We start from the raw sequence: 22,409 nt of genomic DNA, 5'->3' as shown, positions 1-22,409 counted from the left end.
AGAGTAAATATGAAAGAGCACACTTTTTCCCTACAGCTGGATCTCGATAAAAAGCTGCATGTCACATGAAACCCTGAATTCCTAGCCCCAGAAAAATGGAATAACAAAATGATCTGTTACACCTATAGAAGAAACAGGTTTATCTAACAACAAAGTAGTATACCCTACTGAAGAGAATAATAATCTGCTACAGCATATCTCAGGCAAGGATTTCCAATCAGTAAATTTGCCTTTGAAGACAGTAACAACATATGGTCAGTTGCATGTTAGCGGACAAGTAAAATAACCTTCCTGGTCTAAAAAAAGAGACCATTATCTACAGCTTCCAAAAACGGATTCAATTTATACCATCCAGAAAGTGGGTTGCCTCAGTTGTGAGGTATACTTATAATCAGTAAACTATACTGCTTTGAGGGCAGGCAAGGGTACACCAGAATTTAAGGGAAGGGAGCAAGGTCTCCAGCCCTCTCAGGTAAAGTCTCTAGCCCCTGCAAAAATAACCTCTGAGAGGTATTGCAAACACAATTCTGTTCAAGTATCTGGACAACCTCAGGGGGAAAAAAGCGAGAGGTGTGAACCGCCCTTCTTCCTTTTGAGGCTGTAATGTTTCTGAGGTCTAGACACACCAGTTTAAGTGTCTGCATGGTTAACTATTTCACTGTTGATCACAACCTGCAAGAATGTACAGCACTTGCTGAGACAACACTAGGGAAACCTGCTATGATGGAGCCATGTTTACAATCTCATAAAGCTGTATTTGGCTTGTCAGTAGAGAGTCCTGCTCCCATTTCCACCCTCTTCAACCCCAACTGTTGTCACAGCAGTAAATTAAATGAGAGTATAAATCCTCCAGTTCTTATCAGCTATACAGTAACTCATTTCAGACCACTCTTAAAGACAACAATCTAAGAATTAAGCTTTTATCTCAGAAGGACTAATAACAATATAGGAAATACTGATGCCTCCCAGAGTTCCTCCTGCGGGTTTGATTGTTCCTGAGCTAACCTTGGCTTAGCGCTGATATTTGGGAATGGTCAGATGACTGAGAGCAGCCAGGTCAGTGTGTCAGTGCCCCCCAGGTGAGCTGCTGCATGCTGCTAGCCCCCTACTATTCAAAACCATGTGGGTTAGCTTAAAACCACCTTCAGTGGTGATTTAACAAATCCATCTGAATCTGCATTTAGCTGAGAGGCAATGACTTTTCTAAATGGCTCTGTTAATTGCTTACAGCCCTCTGATCCTCTCTCCGTAAGTGTCCTCAGTGTAGGCAGAATGAGTATATGACACCCTTAAAATCTATATGACTGTCCTTCCAGGGAGCGAATGTGGAAAACACGTATTACATGACTTTGGAATCTAGCAGCATACACGTACCCCAAATAATTCTCTGTCCCAGCTCCCCTCCTAAGTTTAGCACTGCCTCAGCAGCAGTAAAAAGAAGCTTTAAGCTACAGCTCAAACCAAGTAAAATTCCCCATACTGTGTCCTGTTACAAGCTGAACAGTTTTAAGATGTCAAGGTACAAAGCAAAATATGAATTCTGGGCCTAGGATTCTAAATTGGGTAACCAAGTCATCCAATCCTGTTTTACATTCATGTGTTAGTAAGTTTATTGTGTGCAGAATGCTGCACTTGGAGCAAGCACTTCTTAGAATAGTTTGGGTTGGAAGGGACCTCTAAAGGTCATCTAGTCCAACCCCCTTGCCGTGGGCAGAGACATCTTCAACTAGAGCAGGTTGCTCAGAGCCCCGTCCAACCTGACCTGGAATGTTTCCAGGGATGGGGCATCCACCACCTCTCTGGGCAACCTGTGCCAGTGCTTCACCACCCTCAGCATAAAAAATGTCTTCCTTCTATCTAGTCTAAATCTACCCCCCTTTAGTTGAAAGCCATTCCCCCTTGTCCTGTCACAACAGGCCCTGCTCAAAAGTTTGCCGCCATCTTTTTTATAAGCCCCCTTTAAGTACTGAGAGGCTGCAAGAAGGTCTCCCCAAAGCCTTCTCTTCTCTAGGCTGAACAACCCCAACTCTCTCAGCCTTTCTTCACAGGAGAAAGATCCCCCTGATCGTTTTTGTGGCCCTCTTCTGGACCCGCTCCAACAGGTCCGTGTCTGTCTTATGCTGAGGGCTCCAGAGCTGGACGCAGTACTCCAGGTGGGGTCTCACCAGAGCAGAGTAGAGGGGCAGAATCACCTCCCTCGACCTGCTGGCCACGCTTCTTTGGATGCAGCCCAGGATACGATTGGCCTTCTGGGCTGCGAGCACACATTGCTGGCTCATGTCCAGCTTTTCATCCACCAGTACCCCCAAGTCCTTCTCGGCAGGGCTGCTCTCAATCCCTTCATCCCCCAGCCTGTATATTCTTCCAACAGAAGTGATGTGATTTTACTTCCTCATGCCGGTATTATCAGACCAGTTGTTGCCAACTCTCAAGAATTTAATACAAGTTACAAGTCTTGAGATACGTGTTGTTTTGGGTTTGTTTTCTTTTTTTTTCACACACACACATATGGAGACAGATAATTATAAGAGAGTCTTAGTTTTTATTTGCTGGGGCAAGGAGAGGAAAGGATGACAAGTCTAAATCTCAAAAGGGACAGACAAAAGTTAAAAAAAAACCAAAACAGCCTTAAGGCACAGTAAAAAGCTCAAGATTTTCTAAGCCATTTTCATGATTCTGGGGACCTCACTTTTGAATTCTTTGGGTTGGTAAAATTAATTCAATCATTTTCAGGATTTCCTGCTGTGATTTAACCACCTCCATTGTTGTCCGTCCCCATCACAACCGAGTTCTGAGAGCGCTACTTTTCCCCTCGTTCTTTTGGCTATTACAAATAACAAGTAACCTATTCCTATGCACTAAAAATAATAAAAGGCGTATTTCAAGCTTACCCACAAACTTCTGTGGGGTGGAGCTTTTACGCTTTCCCATGTTGCTTGTCAGCTTCTCTATAACAGCAGGTCTCTCAAAAGGCACCAGAGAAATATTGTTGTCCATCACAGGCTCTTGTTCCTTACAATCTTCCATAGGAGGTACTACATAAAACCAAAAAATTGTATCAGACAAGTCTGGTCTACACTTCACAGACAACACAGATCATTTGAGCCCTGCTGATTGCGCAACAAGTGCAACACAAAAGGTGCAAGGTGCAAGAACACACTGGACATCAAGATAGCATTCACCTTTAAGCAGAGCCACATTTACAACATGCCTCTGTTTGGGATCATCTTATTTAGCAGAAGCCCAACTTTAAGCATTTATTAAAGGACTTGTTTTATTCTGAATACTCAAGATCCCCAGTGAGGAGGGGACACTTTTGAAAACTCACACTGTAGATGACATTTTCTGTTATTCTCCCTTCAAGATTGTCACCTGTTGCCAATGTAACTTTTTAGTTAACATTCTTTGTGTATTCCCTTAACTTCATGCTTATCATATGGCATGCTTACCGTTCTTATTTTCTTTTCATGCTAATCTCACTGACTAAAAAACATACAAGGCATTGATGACTTGTGTTTCCTGGGCCTGGCTGTGCATTCCCCAAGACAAAGGCTTCCGGAATGAAGGATATGTTTGTTAAAGTGTGTTTCCTCTTTCTATACACGAGATTGTAAAATCAACAAACACTGTACTGGAATTACAGGATTAACATCGTATGGAAATTCCCTTCAGAATCAGTCGCAGAAACTATCAATTTTTTAATTAATATTTTATCCCTTCAAACACAGACCTAACAATTGGTGAATGCAAGTCTTCTGTGTTTGTCTTCCCACTTTTTGGGATCAGGAGGGAGTATCCCTGTGCTAAGTACGTTAGGGGAATGCTCACACACTGTCTTTGAGACAATAACAAGAAATTAATGACCCCTTCTGTCTTTACTCATCTCATCTTTGTCGCTTGTTGGGTTAGGGAATTAAGGTGCTAGAGCAAAAGCAGTATAGGAATTGCATGGGCTACCAACCAGGGTAGTGACTGACTTGCATAGGGTTTTATGTCACTTGCTGACATAGCTAATCACTAAATACCTACAGAGTACTCTGTTTTTGTTGAGCATCCTATTATAAACACCAAGAACGGTCAGTGGTACCATGCTGCGGATCAGGCTCAGAGTCCAAGTAATTTGCAATATATGTCAAAAGTGTGATTCCACATGTAGCAATTCCCACTACTCTGCTGCCATGAATTTAATACATGGCCTAATTGTCCCACGTTCTTCTTCATAAGGTAGCAAGAGAAAGCTGAGAAGGATCAGCCACTAGTCCGTGCACTAATGGGACGGTTGAGGTGTAAAAAAATTATTTGAGGAGAAGAATGGATGGCAGAGAAATAGAAACTGGGATGATCTTGCAGAGAGTTCCTACAATTTGTAAATTGTGATCAACCCATTGCACTCTCTGTATTAGATAAATCTTCCAGAGAAGTCACAGGTGGTATTGCAGAGGTCGTAGAGAAGGACTGAAACCCACATCTTCTGCTAGTCCTCCTCTGGTCTCTCACTGTAGCAGCCTTTCGTGTCACAGATACCTTCTCTCTGAGACTGTGCCATAAATGAACACCACCAGCCTACTTTCCTCCCATGTAACTTTACTACCTTCAGGATCCTAATATGGAATAATCACTCCCCTGTTCTTAAACACGCAGCTGTTTGCTAGCACATAATATATGAAAAATGGGGTGATAAAAGCCTTGTCTTTGCCTTCTTTCTAGTAAGGAAGAGCAAATACCAGGCAATTACAAAACAGAGTATCCGTTCAGATGAACTTCGCAATTCAGACATTCATAATAAGAAAACATGGCAATTTATTCATTTGATTCCATTTGTGCCTTTGCTGCTATGGAAAGCCGAGTACTTTGAGGCTTAGAATCTACCATATGCTATAAAATGATTTACTCTGCTGCTTTTTTATTTGTACAGGATGCTCCCCCTGAGAAACACAATGGTTTCTCATTTACAAGGCAGTCCTGCTGGCATCAGTGAAAGAGAGGAAGAAAAAGCATAAATATGAAATTAATCTAATGTTGCAACAAAATGGGATGCAGTGTTCAAGTGACCTAATTAATGCCCAGTGCAGACTGGGAGGTCTGGAACACTTTAATAGCTAAGGCTAAATTTTTAAGGTTATTTAAATACCGTGCTTGGTCAGGAGCTATCTGCACTAGTTCTACTCAAGTATTTACCAATGAGATTTTTGGAAGGAAGGAAAGATTATATCTGTTGATTTTCACTGGGAACTGGCGTCTGACTGTCCTTTTGGCTTACCAAAAATCAGTGGATGCATGCACATGCACATATGGTCTGCGTGAAACCCTGGATCCCTGCTCAGTGGCAATACCCATCCTCACTGCGATGGGCCAGGTTTGCACGAGTGCCACTTCAAGAGTTTCCAGCCATTGGCATACAGGACACACGAGGCTGGTGGTGGGGACCTAGGGAGATGCAGAGGGCCCTAAAGGCCTCCTAGGAAGACTTCCTAAAGGTATCTGGCTTTGTAGGACTGTACTTGCCCACAAAATCACTTGAAAACCTCCTGATTACTTTCATAGCCATCTGCTTAAGCTCCAAATGTAGTGACATTTGTATGTCTTATAACAATTAAGTAATAATTAAATAATTCTACTGTTGGGCATATGTGTGTAAAATTTCCTAGATGGAATTTGAAACCTTTCTTCCATGAAAAATGAATAGTGCTAAAAAAGACATCTGCTGTTCTCTAAGTCAGGCAAAAATTCTGCTTGGACTCCTTTTAAAAGTAAAATCATCACCAATAAAAGTGTTTTCTTTTCTATCTTTCATGCTGCAAGCTTTTTCCCACCTTAGAACTCAACTCTACTCTATAATCCAGGGCATGGCTCTTTTGCAACAGAATCACACCAATATTTCTGTTACGAAGGGAATAAGTTACCGGAATGTGTTTTGTTACGTAGATTTCCTGGGAGAAGGGAGAGATGGAAATAGCCTAGTTTCTGAAACCATTTAAATTGCATGCAAAACTGGACCAAACAGGTGAGATGTCACATTTTAGAAACCCAAAGAGTTAAGCTAAAGATCACATTGTCAATTCTAGATACATTAATTTTCATTTCAATTTCAAAATATACAAATAAAGGACAAATAGCCCAGCCTACATCATTTTTTTGAGGAAAAACAAAATAAAAAAGGGGAAAAGCAAACCGATCACACGCAACCAACAGTTATCACAAATCAGCTGCTCGGTGGTAGAAACCCATGTGTACACATTTACTCTGCAGTAAATGCAATTCCTTTTTTGTTGTATTTCATTGTACTTCATTACCTACCGTGGGAGCTACTAAAGAACAGCTAACACATTATAACTAGCTTTGATACAGCAACTCATTTTATGCTGTGAACTTATGGTCTCAGCTCAGGAAGGTTGTTTTATTCGAAAAATCAAGCATCTAGTCCATGAAAAGCCCGTGCTTCAGTTTGTTTCTGTTCAGGGATGTTCTTAATCAGCTATTAGGGTGCGCTCCTGGACTGCCCATGCAAATGTTTACCATCTCTGACACTGTTAATGTTCTCAGTTGCAGTTAACACCAAATGTTGCTTCTAAGCCCAAACTCTCAATACACAAACCTGGATGGTCTTCAGAACAAAGTCTTTATTTTCCTGAAGACATTGGTCTTTCAATCACAGTGCTCAAAGCGGCTATCTTTTAGTTTTTGCTTCTTAATTTGTAAGAAACCACACATACTAATAAAAAAGTTTATGCTGTTCCAGTGAGGAAAGAATAGGGGAAAAAAGAAGTAAAAAAATTACTCATTGTGCGTTTTGCTGATAAATACTTTTGTGTGCAGACAACAGACACTGGGCTAAGTCTCAGCTGGTATAAATTAGTATTACCCCATCAACCTCAATTTCCTTTCCTAAGCTCACAATATTGCTATTTAAAAACAGTGTATGTGTGCAGAGAAATGACAGGAAATATTCCCATGGACCCTGGTGTGAAGTCTCCCATGGGACCAGCATTTTAACAATGTTTTAAGCAACTATGTAAGAGGGAAGGACACAAGGCCATTGTGTGTTTTATGTGGAGCTGGTCTTTAAGCCTCACACAACCAAGGGCTAGGCTTCTTTCTCCTTCTCTTAAGAAGAGTACCCTTCTCCACTCTACTTTAAGAATTTCCCTGGTCTTTTTGCTTTGTGGAGATGGAGAAGAATATATAACCGGGTGTAAACCATAGCTAGCTTTCAACATTTCTCCCTGTTCGTTCCTGCAAAGATCATGTTCTTGGCATTCAGAGACTGTCACTTTTGTCACCCCCAACATGCCGCTAGCTAGGAGACCACAGACTAATTTCTACCTCCAGGGCCAGCACTGCTTAGCTGAGAATTGCCAGCAACAAAGTCATGGGAGCTCTCTTGCAGCAGCCATCATGCTGAGCAGGGAACAGGACCTAGCCACAATGAGGGGCAGCTCAGCAAGCAATCAGCACCCTGCGAGAGGATGGAGAGAGACCTGGAGACTTGTACATTCCTACCCACACACCAAAACTAGCCCTCTTTCCCCTCCTCTTGCTTCCCCTTGTGGCTTTAGTCAGGTGATCTAGCCATCTGCAAGACAAAGATAATTGAAATTAAAGGCCTCATCAGGCCACGGCAAAAGCACGCAAGTAGATGTCTGTAGCATGCCTATAAACTGATCAACTTGAGCACAATGCTTGAAAAAAATCTGAACTCTCTAGGGGCTGCCTCCAGTTTTCTGGAACAATTAATATCTGCAGAAATAATTTAGATCCATGTTAAACGTTGGCCATATTGGTTGAGACCCAGCACAGCCACCTGCATCCTTAAAGCAGGATGCTGGTAGGGATAAAAAAATCTCCACCTCTATCTATTCTGTACGTAACAGTGAAGCTGTGAACCAGGAGTCACACCAAAATGCATTCAGAGGCTTCAAAACACTCAGCAAGAACAAAATACTTTAAAAGTATTTGGAAAGAAAGTCAGGAAAACTTAACCGGAATGTGATGCAAAATAAACCAATGTTCAAAATCTCCAAAGCATGCACTCACTCATCCTCAGGAATACCCCTGCCATGTGTGACATGGGAGAGAAGGAAATTAACACATTTTTCAGGGTTAGACTAAGACTTCACTTTAAGCTGAGTAATCATTTGTATACTCTTCTCTGGTGCCTTTATAGTCCCAGGAGAAAGGACTTTGCTGCAGACCGCTACAGGTTGGTGCTCATGACCCTCACTCCCATGCTGAGCTTCATGGGTGGGAGTGATGCTGGGATGCAAGGTGAGATTTATTACTGGTCCCAGCTGAATTTGGAGCTCCCTGTTGCTGCCTGTCCTCGTTATGCCCTCGCTAAACAGCGCAATGAAGACAGTGGATCAAACATCCCTTAAACGTTCACCAGGGGAGATTTAAGCATATTTGCCCAGAGGAGAAAGAGGCACTAGTTGAATTCAAAGTGCTGTTTTAAGCTAATTTTGTTGAGAAAAGTAAAGTGGTTGTGTGAACATTTCTATTTTAAGCCCAAGCAAAGTCAGTCAGACTGTAAATAATAGAACTGTCCACATGGGGTTTGCACTGGTTTAACTTCAGTTGGTAGAAAAATCAATGCAAGGTCAACCATTCCAGCTTCCTTGGGTGGACAAGGTTAAGGACTTACCCTTCTTGTCATAGTATTAAGCAGCTTAGAAAAAGCTTTAGATTTCCTCAGAAGTACGCTATGAGCAAGAGTAAACCCAATTTTAATAAATAACTGAATAATAAAGCCCGAAGCTGAATCGAATTTGGGAAGATCCTCCACAACGTGATCTCTGAAACATCCTGGCTGTCATAACTATATCAGCCTACTGTTATTCCCCTAAGGAAAGGCTGACTGAAATCATCACCTCGCTGGTTAATAAGACAGGCACACCCTTGTAGAGTGAAAAGTGTGTATTTTGTTGGGAATGCAGTCGGTGGTTAAACTCCTACTATCAACTAAGCACTCCATCTAGCAGACCAAGCACACAATGGGTACCTGCAAATAGCAAAGCCCTGAAATCAGTCTTTCCACCGACTTTTACAAGCGTAAAGTCAGGCCTAAAGCAGATAATCATTAACTTCAATGTCTTTAAAGTAATCTGTTACATTTTAAATGTTGATTTTAGTCTCCAGGGTGTCTACAAAGACAGTAATTACTTAATAGACCTGTATGAACGTTTTGGCAACACGTATTAAATACATTTAGAATGCCTTTATAGGATTAAATCATTCATGGAAAAGTACTCTAAAATTTTTTGGTGCTTTTTTTCACCAAAAAATAGCCCATATTAGAAATGCTGAATAGATTTTATTTCAGCTTGTATTTTTAGGTTTTGAGAAATGATCTTTCAGAACTTTTATGTAATTAATTTCCAGATGAAGCCATATGACTCCACTCAACAATGAAAAGCAAAATGGGGGGGGGGGGGGGGGGAGGAAACATTCTTTCGCCTTTTCATTTACCTACAATCTAACTTTCTGGTATTCTTAGGTATATGGTAATTTTAAATCAGAATGGAAAACGTGTAATTTTTGTATTTTCTGTAATAAAGTAAATAAATAAGACATTTGAAATACTTCAAGTACCAAACATCTAAAGACAACTTTTAAAAGTTAAAAGATATTCAGTTTTAGAAGAGTTTCCGAAACACTGATTTTAAATGAAATTATAACAATTTTTGGACAGCTACCATTTAGTATTTAGTGCTACAGATAAGTCTACAACCCTGCAGTCTGAGATATTACGCTCATTATCCATACTAATAGCTACAGAAATTTTTGAAAACAAATTCATGGAGTTTGACATTTCTTGCTTCCAACAATCTTTTTGGCAGTCTTCAGTCTTCATGTATATTAACACATGCAGTGTTAGTTAACATTAATAGTAACACATGTAAATGCATATAAACATTTTTTTGGTTACAGTTACTTTCATCAACACTGTTGAATTCCATTCTGCTCTGAAGATTTTGATATCTACCCCCCTTGTTTTGGGACATAAGGTAATATTACAGGGAGTAGAAATAATGACTTCTGAATACCTCCACCATCCTTATCTCTTATAATTATCAGTTGCTATCAGAAAGGAAGGGGACGGGAATCATACATTTTATACATGGCTTAGTTCATTTTTAGGGTAACTTTGCACAGGTGACTGCTTTATTTTCATGCCTGCATATTCATACATTCTAAAAAGTGAAATACTGACTTAAAAAAAAAAAATCAGCGAAACCAGTGCTGTTAAATGGGACAAGAGTGATGATTTTAGCCCACCTTTTCTCTTCCTGCCTATCTGAGTATACGCGATCTATAAGATGGAAGTGATGTAAAGCTGAAAGGAAGGAAGAAAAACAGATGGAAAAAAACCCGCAAGAGATGCTCCAAGTCCAAGAGACCTCAAAAGCCGGTTTCCACCCACCATGGTGACTCATGACCTGCCCGGCAGCCTCCATACTGACATTCTGCAGATAGTTGTGGCAGCGTTCCTTGTGCTCCTCCAGCGAACTGCGCTGCTTGTAGCTCCGGCCGCAGTAGTTGCACTTGTGAGGCTTCCCCACTGTGGAAAGAACGTGAGCATCAGGTCAAATCCACTGCAACCCACTTTTTGCTATCAAAAAATCACACCTGTGCAACAAACAACTCTTGCAATGGAAAGACACCTAAGAAAGGTTACTCAAGTCCCAGACCTTCTTCCTAGCCCCATTTTCCCACCGCACACACCTCCTCCCACCTGCTGGGTACTTTGCCCCATCCACTTTTCACACTAACGTGCAGTATCAGCAGAAGGAAAAAGAGGCGGACTTGTTGGTCGCAAAGCAAATAAACAGATGACAAGAGGGGAAAACAAACCAAACAGCTGAATCACACTCCAGCACTGCCTGTGTGTCACCACGTCTCATGGGAAAGAAACTTCTGAGACATTTTGCCCATGGTATGAACAGTTGCCTTCACAAAAACGGGCTGCCCCAGTGGCCTAATTCTGCTCCCAACTGTGGGGAAACCCACTACGTGGCCCAGAGGAGTTCTTTCCCTGAGACAACTTTGCCAAAATTACTAAGGGAAGGTTGGGGAAAAAAAGACAACAGAAAGTAACTGTAGTAACAGCACTGTTACATGCCAGAACTGAGCTGCCACCAGTAATTCATAGAGACCAGACAATATTAAAATATATATAATATAAATATATATGAAAAATAAAAAAGGCCATGTACAATGAAAATCAAGCCAGATGAATGCAAGACATAACTCCCAATTTTGTAACTTTTTTTGTTTCACTCAGCAGCATTATGAACAAATGGCAAATGCCTCTTAATACATGCAAAACCTGGCACCAGATTCTCATAAAGTATATCCTTTTCATAGCATGTCATTAAGAAACCACAAGAATGGCCTAACCCAAGGCCAGAAAGCTAGCCAGAAGTGTACTTTGCCAAGCCGTGCTAATAAAGGTTTTTAATATAATTTAAACTTGTAGAACATGAACATTTATTCTCTAATAACTAAAGAGCTATTAAGTCAGTACTGCAAGTCTAGTAGAACACCACCAGCTGTGATTTTCAGAGCTGGCTGAGGGATGGGGAAGGTCAAACTTCTCCCAGAGTTTTGAAAATCTTAGGTAAGAATTTTAGTTTCTGGCCAAAGAAATTGAGAACATCCTCTGTTGGATATTATACATGTTTCTATTGGGTTTGTCCCAACATTGAAAGTTTTTCACGGTCATTTACTTAATGAAATCCAAGGTGTACTAATTGCAGCCAAAACGCACCGTCTCCACTGGGATGGGAAAATGCAGGGGACGCTGCAGGGAGGACACCCATAGCCAACAAGAAGCCAGACAGAGGGCTCTTTGCACTGGGGCTGAAGCCCTAAGCACGAAAAACCCAGAGTCAGGGAAATTCCCTGGGGCCTCTGCAGGACTAGCAAATACCACAGTGCGTGCCCCACATCACGTATATGATGGAAGATGAAAAAGCCTGAGCCTCCGGTATTGGAGCTGGTCAAAAAGTTTCAAATGTTTTTGTCTCAAAAAAAAAAAAAAAAAAAAAGATTTGGCGAAATGAACATGCTTGCAGAAAGTTTCGTTTTTTCTCAAAAAGTTTGTTTGTACGTGCAGTTCAGTGACACAACCAAGTTTTTCAAAAAAGCTGCTTTTAATAAGCATCCAAACTGTGGATTTATTCCTCTTTATTTGGAGATAAGGCTTATCCTCAGGAAAGTATCGTGTCTCAGACCAAACAGTTGTGGTCTTTATTTTATTTTGCTCACTAGCTTACACTGTGCCGTACTGGCATTGGTACTGGGAATCTCAGTGGAGGCTGAGTGTGAGGCTCATTATCATTCCCAGAGTAATTGCCCTTGATGTGAATGATCTCGATCAAGCCTCAGCTCTTAAACATAAACCAGCCATCTCATTCTCGAAGCACCTTTAGGAAAACATACTGGCAGCTCCCTAGGATGGGAAGACTTTTATCATCACCATTACAATGCTTCATCATGCATCTAGATGGCATCAATGCCTGTCAGTCTGACGCCTTTATTAGAAGCTAACTTGGTGTCTAATCAGAAAAATCCAATGCAATTGAAGGGATTAAGTTAACCGAGCTGAAGCAGGGCTGAATTAGTCCACCTGGTTTGGCTATACCAGATTATCAAGCAACTTAGATAAACTGTAAGATGCAAGGGAAAGGGATGATTGCTTTCAGCTATTCCAGAGGTAGCTACAATTCATTAAATATATTATCGTTTAGCACAGAGAAACATATTCCCCTACAAGCTCACAGTACAAAAAATTGATTCAACAATCAAAAAAAAAGTTGGTATTACACCTCTTCAAATGGTTGCTCCCTGCATTGCAACAATTTCACAAACTATTCACACACAACAAGACAGCTTTTCCAATGATGGTCAGCTATCCAAATTCCATCAAATTTCAAGGTTCACAGAGATGATAAAAGCTAATGATAAAGGCACGATTTCTACATGCAATATGGGATTTGAGGAACGTAACTCCCCAAGGAAAGAAATACTCCAGCACACCCTCTCCTTCCTCTGGGGAGAAGATAAGAGGATAAACAACATGTGACAAATGTTAGTCATGTTGCCTAATACACAACTGCAAGCTGCTCAGACACAACCGCGAAGAACGAAGTTTGTGAGCTCCCGTTGAGTAGGATCGAATACAACTCCCTTGGGTTCATTTCCAAATCCTGTCCCCCCTGCTCTACAGATGCAATCGCATCATAGCCCCACACGTGTAAAATCTGATTTACACTCTAAAATTACACAAAGTGGCTGTGACTTGGGTTGCAGCACAATTGATCAGGTCAGACCACAACGGAATCAGTTCTGATAGCAGCAGTTTGTGTCACCAGCAATTCTCACAACCCGTTTGATAAGAGGTGCAGCTAGCCGAGGTAGCAATTATGGTCTGGATTTTAGAAACCTTGTCGTGGTGACAACTGTCAAGTTATTGAAATAGCTGCAAATTTCCCCTCGTATTCTCAAAGTAACTAATGACAAAATATATATACACTTGTGGACACGAACGTTGCCAGTGGGTGGACATTTTTCCATATCTCATATTACCCAACAGAAAGCTGTAAAAGCGTATTAAAGAATTCAATTCCAGTGATCTCCTCAACAGCATACTTTGTTCCACATAACAAACCTGTATGAAACCACATGACTGCCAAGAGAGATTTCAGCCTTTGTCAAATACTGTAGAGCAGGTAAATGCTCATAGTCAAAACTTGCCCCCAAAACATGTGGCTTGCACTACTGGGCACGAGCAGTCTTGGTCTATAGGCCATTGACTTTAAGACAAAAAGTTCAACAGTGCTATAGCCTACCAAAACCCTCTCCAAGGTCCCACTAAAGGCAGCTCTTTCCACCATGGAGCCATTTCCACTGTGAAGCCACTCAAAGTTTGGCTCAGCTTGCTTGGTATGAAGCTGCCTTCTCCAAGATCCTCACTGAAGACCATGGTACACAGACACCACATTCGGCACCACCGCTGCCAATGGTAGCATCACCTAAGCAAAGTCAGTTTGGAAATCCCTGGTTCGGGGCAATTATTCCTTTATCACCTTTTCAGGGTAAGCAATCAGATAAAAAAAATTACCATCACTCATTCTCACAGAAATGACACAAGACAGTGAATGCAAACAAGCCCAAAATCTTGAGAAATCTTCGATCTGTTGTTGAACTGGGAAAGACCAGGGCACTGGGCAAAACCCAGCAACCATACCTATGAAACAGCTAACTTGAAGAACATTAAAAAAACCACTTTATATTTCTGAAATGTCAGAATTTCCACGCATTTAAGCTCAGATTCGTACAAATGACAATGTGGCACAGAAAACCCACAGTGGAGTCTCAGCCTCAAATGGAAAATATTATGACAGTCACAGTGAAAAAGACGTTTAAATTTGAAGTACAATTTTTACCATGAAACAGGTAAACCACTCGTCAAAATTCACAGAGAAACGGAGTTTGCTTATGAAATTAAAATGCTCATGTGGAGGGAGGAGGGGGAAGAGGAGGAGGACATAAAAGGCAAGATGTTTCTGAGTTAGGAATACTTTGAGTCCTGTGGGTGAACTTTGATAGCTGAGAAGTCTGCGTGCAGCGACAATGAGATGGTGTAACTCTAAGGTCAATATTCAAGACAGAAAGCAGACTTGGGCCTAGGGAAACTTCTTTAAAGTCATAAAAAAAGGTCAGTGAAAGAGAAAGAGCCCGTAAGGCATTCGCACAGCATTTTGTTCTCAAAAGAGGTGGGAGTGCACAGCAGAATATAAAGTAAGTCAAAGGGAAATAACAAGGCATCCCAGGTAATACCTTGCCATAAGCATATAACATGAGAAAGGCTTACAGAACAGGTTAAGAGCAATGATACACTTTGCTGAACTAAAATCCTGCCTCCATTAAGACCAATGACAAAACATGCACCGGTTTCAGCAGTCAGGATTAGGTACTCTCACATTTCCCTATTTCAGGTACCATGTTCTTCTCTGCAGCAGCGCATAGCAGAACTCCTTCCTGTCCACCTGCCCACGTCCCAGGTCTCTGTGACAGCTCAACCGCTAACATGACCAGCTCATACAGGAAAGGGCATTATTATGGCTGTGTGATGTACATCAGCCCAATCCAAGGACTAGAGCCTTTGCACTGAGCTTTGTACCAGACTTTTATTATTTTTGCATTATTGCTCCATCAGGGCCTTGGAAGGGAAGCCAGCCAAGATTTCTGAACTAAGTGGCCATCTGACGTAGCTACTTTCGGTCTGAGGAAGTCCCCCTGATAGCAGTGCACTGAGCACCACTTATTTCTGTAAAATCTGAACTCTCATTTGGCCCCTAGCACCCCAGAGCTGGAGGAAACCCCAGTACTCTCCAACTGAAGCTTTCTGAAGCAGCATCGAAGAAGTTAAAATGTTCTTTTGGACTGATACTTACACATATCAGTGAGGCTGCAGAATTCACTGTCATGATTTTAATCAGTATTAATTCATTATTTCTTGTTTCTTCCCTAAAACTGGAAGCTGCCTGGGAGAGAGAAGCTGTTCTGCAGTTAAACAGTGCCAACCACAAAGCAACCCTTTGCCTTGAACAGAACTTACCACAGTAAGATCAATTTTAACACAGAGGTAGGAAATATGATTAAGGCACTGGGTTGGGACCAGGGAGTATAGGGTTCAACTCTTAGTTAAACTACAAATTTTGTGACTGCAGGCACGTTATTCTGATTTCCTGTGCTTCAATTATTCATACGTATGATTAAGGTAATAATTCCCTTCTTCACAGCATGTAAATGAATTCATGCACTTTGCGAGATGCACAGAGGCTAATTTGGTGAAGCTCACACAAGTAGGTAGACACAGAAAAATACGGCCCGTATCTCTACTGAGAAATTAAGGACTTAATAATACACTGTGATTTTATTAGATATGGGAGTGAACATTAAAGAGCAGGAGGAGATATTTAGGATGGTGCAGAGTAGAGGATCAAGCAGGAATAAGACAATCAAATCAGAAAAAAAATAGGTGGCATATGAGGCAATTTGCAGGCATGGTGTCCTTTCAGGCCGTGAAACAGTCAGCCCAGGGAAATGTAAAATGCCCCTGAGCTTGGTGACATTTAACACCACACAGGACCAAAAAAAAGACAGTGTGCAAAAGTCACAAAAAGGTGGATATAATAGCTGCTGCGGTCCTTCCCACCTCCAGGTTCCCCGAGCCGAGGAAGCAATTGTCAGAGCCGGGGAGAGCCGAGGCAGCGCTGAGGTTTCGGCAGGAGGGCTGAGGCTGCAGAGGCAACACATGGTCCCTCCGGTTTGCTACTGTAATTAAACAGCACACTTTGGCTTTTCTAGAGTTGCCTAGCTCAAAGCTTCACACACAAAAATATTTACATGAATAACAGACCCCTGAAGGAATTAATCACAAAAAAAATTAAAGTGAGACCTAAGCCCATGCTGGCTCTGAGCAGCACGTAGCTTTGCAAAGGAAACTGCCTCTCACTCCGATGCTGTATCTTGCTGCTGTGCTTAATGACTGTAAATGTGTTCATTGAAATTCATGGGGGCTCTTTGATTTGTTGCTTTTTTTTTTTTGGCCTGGGAGATTACACACACACACACACTAATCGGTATATAGCGGAGTTCAGAAATAACAGCAAGTCCCACAGCTAACCTGAGATTGTCCAAGACAACCTGCATACAGAAGTCACAACATGTAAACATGTAAAATAAGGCTCCAGGCTGCTAGAGCACACAAACACACAGACTTGCAGCATGCAGTGTCAAGTACCTCCAATTCTGAGCGCCCAACCTGTGACATCTTAAAGCAGTCTGATTTTCAGAAAGAACCAAATCTCTAATCACATTATGAAAACTTTTCCTTAATCTTTTAATGCTTGCCAGTCCAAGCGGAGGCAGGAATACCTGGGGCACCTTTCATGGGATGCAGATACATTTCTGGACCTCATGGAGTTCTGATGTCTCCATTCTACAAGCACGTTTTAGGTTACCATATTTTGGGCCAAGTATTAGGGTTCGTGAGGTCATGTGGTAAAGGACATGATCATGGGGTAGAGGAGACCATACTGCTAGATCTGTGCTTAAAAAGGTTTCTGGATGCTCTGGACACCTCAAAAGGTTCAAAAACCAAAATGCAGCATTACAACAGGAGAAGCCTACATACATGCCATTAAGCAACTAGTACTTTCTTGACTTGGAGCTTGAAATAGAGCACTTGACTCACTTCATGACCTCGTGGCCCAATGCCTCTTAGTAAAGATTATTATCAATTGCCTATTGATATATATGTGGCTGTTCAACATTTTGTGAGCCTCCCAGCAAATGAAAAATGGCTTGTCCTGACTTTTTGCACAGCAGCAGTCAATGATAAGTTATTTCTGTCAACAACTACCATGTACTATTACAGTAGCCCTATGCAGCTAGCAGTGAAACACCACTAGATACTCGTGGTACATCAGCACGCAGTAAAACAATGGCAAAACATTGCACCTACACACCCTTTGTTTTCTAGACATGCCTGCCTTTCCTATAAGTATCTCCAGGGCACAAACCAGCAGCTTGACACCTGCATCTACCTGCCAGTTGTTTACGGTATTGTAAAATAAGTGGCTAGTGGTGAAATACTGTACTAGTGTTCAGTCCTCCCTTGATCTTCTGCAGCAAGCAGTATTAAACATCAAATGATATATAAACTCTGAAGACTTCATCCATGCTACATTTTGGCTATAACAGACCACAAAAACACGCACACACACATGTGGAAAACAAGTAAATACATTAGTCAGGACAAACTTTCAGGCATCTATATCTTCTCTACATATAAAAACATGGGCCAGTATCTGGTGTAAATCAGTAAACATTATTGCTCATGTACAACAGCTAAGGGGTTGGGGTCCTTATTTGTACCTTCAAGGCGATTCTGTCTGCAGTCTTTTATTACTTTAGTAGTTTATTACGATTTATCTTGCAGCTACTGGTGGCTCTGTTATTTAATCTGATTCATCAGATTGTGTTTGTTTATTAACTGATCTCCAGGATTTTACAGATAAAACAATGTTCCAATCTGCCACAAGGGTTATAAATAAGTAGGTGGCATTTTTGTGCTAGAAGTTTAACAAACAAACTCCTGTTTCACTGGCACGGTTGCAGAATTACTGAAATCTCCCTAACCATCCAGATACTTGCCACTAACCATCCAGACTCCTACCACACTCTCACAGCACCCATTAAATAATTAAAAACAGAAAAACAAGAATCTTACATCCCATTTTCTTCCTTTGCAGCATAGAAGACAAACAGTTCACTTTGTAGGTTTGTATGTTGCATCTACATATGTGTGAAAAACGAAGAAAAATGTACGTGTCTATGTGAAACCATGCAAATAAATTACATAGTAAATCAAGGAAAACACAGATAAAGACACTAACATTGTATTTAGTTCTGAAAAAGATGAAATCCATGGATACTTGCTCCAATTCCGTGTCCCAAGAAACATATATTGCAACAGATAGAAGCTCTCCTCATATATTTTTCTTGGCTTACCTTTATTTCCTTCAATATAAGAGCTTCAAAGCTGGCCAATAGCACTCGACACTCATTTTTCGTTTATATTAATGGCAATGGAGCTCTCAGATCCCCCCATATATATCTGAAAATATCAAGTGCAAATGTTCTGCGCTTGCGCTGTGAGGCCACTGGGCTGGGCGCACTGTCCTTGTCCCATACCAATTTGTCCCAGTCCTCCAGACATCCCTGGCACTGGTGGGGTTCCCAGGGATTTTACACAGACTCCGAAATGGTTAAATACTATTAAAAAGGGACTCTGTTTAAATAGCACTCTGGTGGTGAGATAAACTAACAAAAACCAGGAAGTCCACAAAATAAGTGGGTGTTTTATCACCTGGCCAGCTTCAAAATTGCTTATAGGCAGCCAGGTTTACAGCAACTTACTTTTAAAGGGGGAGAGGCCCTGCAACGAATACGAGAGGTGACTTTGGAAAGGAGCCTCCTCCCTGCAAAGCCTCCGCACTATCTGGATGCGGGTGGCAACCAGCTTAAGACAGATGTTAAACCTTAACTGTGTGTACTGGCTCTGTACGTTCCACTCCACTTCAGACCTTTAACATTATATTAAAGTCGACTTGGTAAGTGGAGCTTTAATTGGTTCACACAACAAACCTTCCAAAATACGCTTGTTGGCTTCTCTTCATTTTAACCCTGCTCCTGGGACACAGCGAGTAGGAAAAATGAAAACAAGTTTAGGTCAGTCTGTTGTTCTTCTCTGCCCTGTCCTGTCTGCTCCCTGTCAGTGCCACAGCTCAGCAGGAATTTAAGGAGGTAACTGGAGATCCACACGTCACCACAAGCTGAGCTCTGCAGCGACCGACTGCAGGCAGAGAAGAACAGCTCACACACGCAGTGCAGGGTGTGGGTACTTTGGTGCAGATCAGGAATGCTGCTGGACAAACACTCCCTTGAGAAGTGCTTTTGTTTGTTTTGTTTTTTTTTATTTCCCCTGCTTTGGGTAAAACAAGTGTAGATGTTGGGCCAGATTCCTAGGTAGTATCAATGGAAGTAATACCCTGAAGTAAATTTATATTAGCTGCTTACAGTTTATATTTATTCCAAGTGCTGTCCCTTTGCATACCTTGCAGAAGCCCTTTAGCATTATAAAGCCAACAGAATCTATGAGTTATTTGAAGCATGCAGTGCCAAACATAGTGTTACCAGTTATTTTATACGATATAAACAAAGGGAGACAGACAGAATACATGACATTTAACTTTCACTATAGCACTAGATAGTTTTCTTCTGCATAAATCCACTGAACAAGCCCTCAACTCTAGCTCATTTCTTCTCATCCCATGGCAATGAGTTCCACCGTTCCATCTATGTGCTCCTGCACAAGAAGAAGCATTTCTTTTAGCACGTGACACCTTTCAATTTTATGTCTCATACTAGGAGATAGGAAGAACGTGCTCCAGTTTCCCTTTACATAAGTAAGTTTTCCCTTTTCTTGTCACTGTTAGAAACAGCAAGCTGTCGTGAAGATAATAGTGACATGGGAAGAGTAATATTGACAGCTCCTCTTCTTTTCCCAACCACGGAAGTTGGGAGTTTTCACTTATTTTGATCAAGGCCAGCAGTGAAGGGAACGCTGCTTCCAAAAACAGGTCAGGCTGTGAAACTAATGGACTCCTTTGGGACATGAAAATTTTTATTCGTACTTTCCTTACTGCCCAAGAACAAGTGTGGCCCATGCCTTTGTGTTACCCTCGTAAAGATCTGCATGTGGTTTTGTCATGTCTTGCACAGATGTCAAATGAGGTCAAACAGAAAAAGAGCTGACTGACTCCTTTTACCTATGCAGTTTTCCTATCTCCTCCTGTTGCTCTCTGCCTGACAACATACATATTTACCACCAACGTTACAGAGGAACTTGAAATAAGGGTGGGACTTTTCTCAAGCAGACACTGTTGAGCCAAGCTGTGCTGCATACTTCAGAAAACCTCATATGCTAAAGGCTCCTCCAGGATGAGGCTTTTGGGGCCAGCTCACTGCTCCCAAATGCTCTTCCCAACACCCAGAGCATTTACTTCAGCTTCATCAAGGCAATGAATCTGCTGCCATCAGGGCTGGACAGACACCTCCTTTCCCCATCACACTTGTCACACCACCACTTGTGGTCTTCACTGCTCCACATTCAAAGTTAGCCACAGTATTTGGCAAGGGAAGTCAGGACCATTTTGTATGAAAACAATTCTTAGCACAACAAGAATTAACAGTAAAGATATCTTTTAAAGGATGATGGGACCCTTTAACTCTCTGAGAGATGAATCTGGGATACCGGACAGCTTCTGTTCTAGCGCAAACCTCTACATCAAGTGTCTATGTCTGACATTGAAGCCACATTAATCTTTTCTGGGTAATAAAATTCAGTGATTCCTGTTAGCCTCAATATCTTTCCTAGTTGTATTTTTTTTTTTTGAAACAGAAAAAATAAATAATGACAGTTCCAGAGCACTTCTTACAACCCAGGATTTTTTAGGTTTGCTCAGTGGAGAGAATGAGAAGGGAGGGAGGGAGGAAAGATTTGGGGTTTTAGGATGTTTCTTTTTTGGTCCAATTAGTTTTGCACTACAAGCCCTGGATAGATTCAGAAACTGTTATCGTGGCTGAAAGAGAGGCAGACAAAATGAAAGGAAATTAAATATGGGTGTGAAATTAAACCAAAAGGAAGAAAAAGAAAAGAAGGAAAGACAAAGCAACTGCTTGGGCTGAAAGTAAAGACAGAAAAGCTGGAGAACACAAAACAGAGCTCTCCAAACATCCAAGAAGTACTTTAAAAAGGTTTCCTGTAAAACCAGGGAATTTAGGAAACTCTGAACATACTTAACTGTATTCCTTGACAGAAAAAAACCCGAACAAAAATTCATACTGAAGGTTCCACTAGGCTATTAAAAAGAGGTGATTTCTCTGAGAGGTCTGAATCAAGAGTGAAAGTGTAAAACTTCTTATTTCTCAATACCCGGGAGAAGAAAAAATTCTCTCTTTCTCATTTTCTTACATCTATTTTTTCTTCTTTGTGTGTGAAGAGTCTTGTAACTGAGTCAGCAGACAGGGATTTAGGACATCTGAGTTCATTCCTACCTGCAACACTGATGTCTTGAATGCCTTTGGCAAGTCCCTTTTTGTCTGTACTCTAGTTTCGTCCTCTGCAGAAGGTGGTTGGGCAGTAAACCTTGCTGTCTTCTTGTCTTGGGCTTGAACAATCTGAGAAATGACTGTCTCACTATGATTTATATATTACCCGACACAAAATGGTCTTTTCCCTTCTCTTCACCAATGGTGCGATCCTATGCAAGGGACTGTACACCAGCCAGGTCAAACTCATCCTGGACTTCATGCTGATCAAGGCAGAAATCTCATGCATCTCAACCAAAACTGTACTTGCAGTCTCCTGAAGTTGGCTCATCATTAGCCCTTGGGACAAACTCATTGCTTGTAGAAGACTAATGATATGAACATAATGGATACATTTTTTACAATATAGCTAACGTGGACATTTTACTGTGGCACGTAAAAGTCAAACAAAGCACTTTTCCTAGTGGATGATATATTCTTTGAAGCTGAGCATCTTCAGTCCAACAAAACATGCCAAAAATCCATCCTTTGATGCTGCTCAATGGAAACATAGCTATGGATATCGAGACAGACCTGATCCTACAGCATTACCAACACCTGCAGTTTCACCCTAAGTCAGATACAATACTATGCTTTCCTTCATCTCCAGCTCCTGGAGTCAGTTGACCAAAGAGAAAAGTTAGCTTGCATGTTTTTTCACTCCCTCCTCACTCATGAAATAAATA

General features: G+C 41.4%; 1 protein-coding gene across 2 annotated transcripts in view; it reads right to left on the bottom strand.

Annotated features, from left to right (window-relative positions):
* IKZF2 (IKAROS family zinc finger 2) overlaps positions 1-22,409 on the bottom strand; it is a 112,553-nt gene that overhangs the window by 5,349 nt on the left and 84,795 nt on the right. For both annotated transcript variants that reach the window (XM_076342109.1, XM_076342110.1), the window contains exons 6-7: positions 10,421-10,558; positions 2,892-3,035 (exon numbers count right to left, since the gene is read on the bottom strand). In XM_076342109.1, the coding sequence (XP_076198224.1) occupies positions 2,892-3,035; positions 10,421-10,558 (282 nt within the window). The remainder of the gene's footprint in view (positions 1-2,891; positions 3,036-10,420; positions 10,559-22,409) is intronic.

This window comes from Aptenodytes patagonicus, chromosome 6 (assembly GCF_965638725.1).
Source record: "Aptenodytes patagonicus chromosome 6, bAptPat1.pri.cur, whole genome shotgun sequence".
In the NCBI taxonomy this organism is placed as follows: domain Eukaryota; kingdom Metazoa; phylum Chordata; class Aves; order Sphenisciformes; family Spheniscidae; genus Aptenodytes; species Aptenodytes patagonicus.
The sequence above is the reverse complement of the archived record's forward strand: the minus strand, read 5'-3'. Positions and strand labels throughout refer to the sequence as shown.